Genomic DNA, 5,032 nt, shown 5'->3' with positions numbered 1-5,032 from the left:
TTTCACCCAAATTTGGTCCTCAAGGTACAATGAAATTTTAAAATTTTATGGGAGTTAAGTAACGTTAATAATTATCTATAGTGAGAATTAAATGAAATTTGAGAACTATATGTAATTGAAAAACTTTACATAATGAATGTAAAAGACTTGAGACAAATAATTTTTCTATCTTTAAACCGGAAAATTGGAAGTGATATATAGCTTCATCAGAATAGCAACAGTTTTAATTGCATTATTACAAGTTCCCCTTATACCCAAAAAAAGAAAAAAACATTACATCATTAGAGCAATACAATGCATAACAATAATAGCACATGTTTTTAAAATAGATTGTCTGGTAATCTTCACATTGTAAGTTCTGTTATTTACCACCGAAAATAAATATACATCAATGGATCAAACACTCACTATTCTGTACTGTTCTCTTCACCCCGCCGTCTGCGGAGCACATTGCAGCTCGCCGACCGTCGCATTCCTCCGTGACTCACAGTAATCTGTTTCCTAAGATCCTCCAACAATCTGAGATTGTACCTCTCCGTGTCCTTGCCCCCCCATACCTCTTCTATCTCCTGAATGACGCTCCGTTCTACTCCCAGAACTTTCATCCAACACCTGTGGGGCATGTATAACCTCATTCGGAATTTCGATCGCTACGTCGTTTTCCCCTCGCCGGTGCTCCTCCGCCGGCTTCAGCCTTGAACGGCAAACAGGGCAAGTCACGTGGGAGGCCAACCAGGCGTCGATGCATTGAGGATGAAACACATGGTTACATTTCGGAAGTAATCGGAGCGTATCTTGTTGGTCGAACTCGCTCAAGCACACGGCACACTCCAGCGCGGCGGCTTTCCCAAATTTGAGGCTCTTCACGGCGGAATACACGAGGATGGGGAAGGTGTCGAGTAATTTTGGGTCAATACCTTGAGGACCACTTGAAGAACAATTGTCGGCAGCAGCCAGATCCACGTCGGAGCAGTGGCGGAGGGAGAGGGCAAAGCTGACAATGAAGAAGACGGCGCAAACATGGGCCACAATCATGGGAGCGAATGATACATCCCAAGTGTGAAGGGGGGCATTTGGAGAAACCACCGGTCCCCAACTTGACTGAGCATCGACGGTGGAAGAGAGAAGCCAGAAGACGAGGATGGGTGAGGGTGTGATCGTCTTCATCATTTGGCTATTGTCGGAAACTCACAGTGAAGAAATATAGATAGATAAGTACAAAGGCTGGTCATTATAAAACATGAGAACTAAGGAGAGGCCAAATAGAATTCAGATAATAATGGTGGTTGGCTTCTGTATAGTGTACTGTCCAAAACACGTGATTCAATGTATACTCTGTTTTTTCAATATCCTATTGGCGCCTAACTTCTAACTAAAAAAACTGTGTATTTTTTCAATCATTAAATTAGATAATTAATTTAAAAATCTAGGTAAGTTAATTATTTATAAAAAAATATGTATTGATTTTTAAAATGATTATTTTAATCATTTATATAATAAATTTTCTTAATAAGAACTTTTTCTTGATATGTGTGATAGAAATATTTTAAAAATGATAAATTTTTTTATATATATTCAGAATTGAAAGGAGTATTTATTGAGAAAAAATAGATATTAAAAAATTAGTGTTAAGTTGCGTGGGAGATTAAAAAAATATAAAAAATATAAAATTATAAATTAGGTATTTTATCAAAAATTTGTTGTAATTTATTATTTAATTGTTTTCGAAACTCATGCAAATTTTATCATGAATTCTCACTTGCGATTTTACAGTCCGATTTTCTCATTAAAGAATTGCCTCCGGTTTTGTCACCTCCCGCCCACGTTTTAGACGTGAATTAACAAAATGCCAGTTGTCATAACCAGAGGAAATCCTTACTTTTTCGTGATTTTTTTCTAAGGCTGGTTTGGTACAACTACAAGGTGAGAGGAGGAGAGGGAGAGAGTAGGAAAGATTGTTGGAATATTTTTAAAATAAAGAGATGTGTTTTTTGAAAAGTCATGTCCTTATATAAATTTATTAGATTAATAAATTTATATGAGGGGTTATGTCTTCATATAAATTAATAAATTTATTTAAAGGGTTGTGTCTTCGTATAAATTAATATATTTATATGAAGGGTTATATAGGAACTTAAAATATTAAATGAACCTACATACTAAATATATTGTATTTAATAAAATGTCATTGTAGGAAGTTAAAACATTAAATGAATCTACATACTAAATTCATTGTATTTATTTAAATTACGTTGGTTCATAAACCAACATATGATTGTGACTTTTTATTTAATAAGGTTTTATTCTAAAAAGTATCTCTTCAAGACATCATTTCATGCTCTATATAAACCCTTCACTATCACTTCCCTTCACAATCACTTCATTTAGAGACAATACAACACAAACACTAAGATCAAAGTCATTGCCTTTGCCTTTAAATGCACGTAGAGATAGAGTCAAATTATTACTTTGTAAAAGCCATTGTTGTCTTTGCTTGAATTTGGAAGTGCAATTCATATTCAAGGGTCTTCATTGTATCCTGAAAGAAATTCGTCAGGCATCCCAACTTGCATCCTATAAGATAGGAATAGGTGGGGGCGAATTAAACCTCAAGGAAAGTGCTGCCCACGCCTTAAAGACATCGTGCACCACTTTCTTCTTCATCTCTTCTTCATGTACTCTTCAGAGAACCATTCCCGCAAACAGTCTTTAGGCTTAGTCCACAAGTACAAATGGCTTCTTTGAAGGAGTTGACTACAAATTTTGTGAAGTTGGAGAGATTTGAAGGGGGTAACTTTCTGAGATGGCAGAGAAAGATGAAATTTCTTCTCACAACTTTGAATGTGGCTTATGTTCTCAACACTCCCAAACCTCAAGAGAAGGAGGATGAAACTATTGCCGAAATCAGAGAGAGACAGAAGTGGGAGAATGATGACTACATTTGCATTGGACATATCCTCAACAGCCTCTGTGATGCTCTCTTTGATGTTTATCAAGATACAACCTCGACAAAGGATCTTTGGGACAAACTTGAGGCAAGGTACATGCAAGAGGATGATACAAGTAAGAAATTTCTTGTCACTCGTTTCAATAGTTATAAGATGGTTGATGGAAAGTCTATCATGGAGCAAATGCATGAAATTGAACATATTTTGAATAATTTCAATCAACATAAAATACATATGGACAAGTCCATTATTGTCTCCTCAATCATAGACAAACTTCCTCCTTCATGGAAAGACTTCAAAAAGATTCTCAAACATAAAAAAGAAGATATCTCTCTTGAACAATTGGGAAATTATCTTCGTTTAGAAGAGGAGTATAGAAAGGAAGACGTTGAAAAGGAAGCCAATACTCAAGAGAAGGTATATGTGGTGGAGAAAGAACAGTCCAACAAGACCTCAAAGAAAAGAGAGAAGGATAAAGACAAACCCCAAGCACAGGATGTGTAACACCTCACATAATTATATCAATATACGAAATAAAATATTTAATTTAAAAGTCCATACATATTTTTAATACTGCAATTAAGTTAAAATTTCAAAACATTTCTAACATAACTTAACAACATAAACTATTAAAGTCTTATAGTCATGGCAAATAAAAATATAACATAGCATGTGCTTGAGGAGCACAAAAGCCTTCACGACTCACTCCATTGGTGCCTTCCCTTGATTCCTACTAGATCCTTCGCCTGAAAATTGTTAATATAGGGGATGAGATCTAACGTCTCAGTAACTACTGAAATTCTAACCTATACAAACAAATCATATATGATAAACCAAAAATCCTTTTGTACGTGTGTGTATAAATATATTAAAAATCACGGATTTGAGACATCCAATTCAATTTCATTTTTTTTCCCAACAATATACCAATATCATTTTTCTAATATATCCAAAAATAATGCAATATGCTGCCTCCCTTATATCACCGTCCACCCTTATACCGCTGACTGGAGCCATAGGCTAACACATAGTCCGATAGGAACTAATCCATTTTACTGAATTATTCCAAGCTCACCGATACTAGAGATATATCCGGCCAAAGATATAGAGCTCAAGCTCGGACTATGGCTCCCCTCCTTTGTGAATAGGGAGGTGTCACATGTCCCACAGCTCCAATGAATTCCCGGCCAAAGGAAAACATAGAAGAAGGGGCCCTGACAAGTGCCATCCACTGTGCACCGAGTGATGGCATACCACGTGGTAATTTCATATCCATGCAATCTCCTTCTATCCTTAGCCCAACAATGCATGTCAGATGCCAATAATGTTACATCATAAATACGTCCTCAAATATTTTAAAGATAAGATAGCAATAAAACTTATATACCATTTAATAACAACTCATGACAATTCCTCAGCCATCAATATATTTAAACATTGATCATAATTAATAGCAATAAATCTTGACAAAATCAAATAACATATCAAAACATTTATTTGAAATCATAATACTACTTTTCAGTATGATATAAAAATTAGTAAATCCACAATATAATCATACACAATTCACATGTACAAGAAAGAATTTTCAGAGTTACCTGGTACTCTTTAGCTTACAAATGTTCACACAAGGATTACTCCAAAATTCTTAAGTCTACAAAATTGCACATAAATATTCATTAACATAAACTCAAAGCTACTCCAAAGCTACTCTAAAATTCTAAGACTACCCTCTAAACCAAAATTTACATAAATATATTAACTCTCCCAAATCTAGGCATTTATAATAGATATTGTTTTGAAAAATAATTTACATATAAGGCTATTTAAATTTAACAAAAGTATATATATATTTTTAATTATAAACAAACTGTAGCTTTATTTAATTTTACAAAATTCTCAATTTATAATTTTTCAAGCCTTCAAAAATTATTTCAAAAATATATCTTTAACTTATTCAATATTTAAACCGATTAAAATCTCAATAATATATTAAATAACTCATATAAATTATTTAACTCAAATTTAATCGGTAAAAACATATTACAAGTCTAAATAACAAACTTTTCAACTAAAATCTTAGT

At 33.9% G+C, this 5,032-nt stretch overlaps 2 protein-coding genes across 2 annotated transcripts; one reads left to right on the top strand and one right to left on the bottom strand.

Moving 5' to 3' along the window:
• Window positions 1-501: 501 nt before the first annotated feature.
• Window positions 502-1,170, bottom strand: LOC114761026 (E3 ubiquitin-protein ligase ATL6-like). Its single transcript, XM_028950335.1, has one exon. It carries the CDS (start codon window positions 1,168-1,170, stop codon window positions 502-504), a length of 669 nt encoding a protein of 222 aa, XP_028806168.1.
• Window positions 1,171-2,732: 1,562 nt separating this feature from the next.
• Window positions 2,733-3,452, top strand: LOC114761025 (uncharacterized). The gene has a single exon (XM_028950334.1). The coding sequence runs from the start codon at window positions 2,733-2,735 to the stop codon at window positions 3,450-3,452; it is 720 nt and encodes a 239-aa protein (XP_028806167.1).
• Window positions 3,453-5,032: the final 1,580 nt, after the last annotated feature.

Source organism: Neltuma alba, unplaced genomic scaffold (assembly GCF_004799145.2).
Source record: "Neltuma alba isolate B1F8T4 unplaced genomic scaffold, ASM479914v2 tig00011066_pilon, whole genome shotgun sequence".
Lineage (NCBI taxonomy): Eukaryota > Viridiplantae > Streptophyta > Magnoliopsida > Fabales > Fabaceae > Neltuma > Neltuma alba.
This window is presented reverse-complemented; position numbering and strand designations above follow the sequence as displayed.

What these genes read in the sequence shown, in the direction of transcription:
- LOC114761025 (XM_028950334.1), top strand. Translation starts at nt 2,733, where the DNA reads ATGGCTTCTTTGAAGGAGTTGACTACAAATTTTGTGAAGTTGGAGAGA.
- LOC114761026 (XM_028950335.1), bottom strand. Translation starts at nt 1,170, where the DNA reads ATGATGAAGACGATCACACCCTCACCCATCCTCGTCTTCTGGCTTCTC.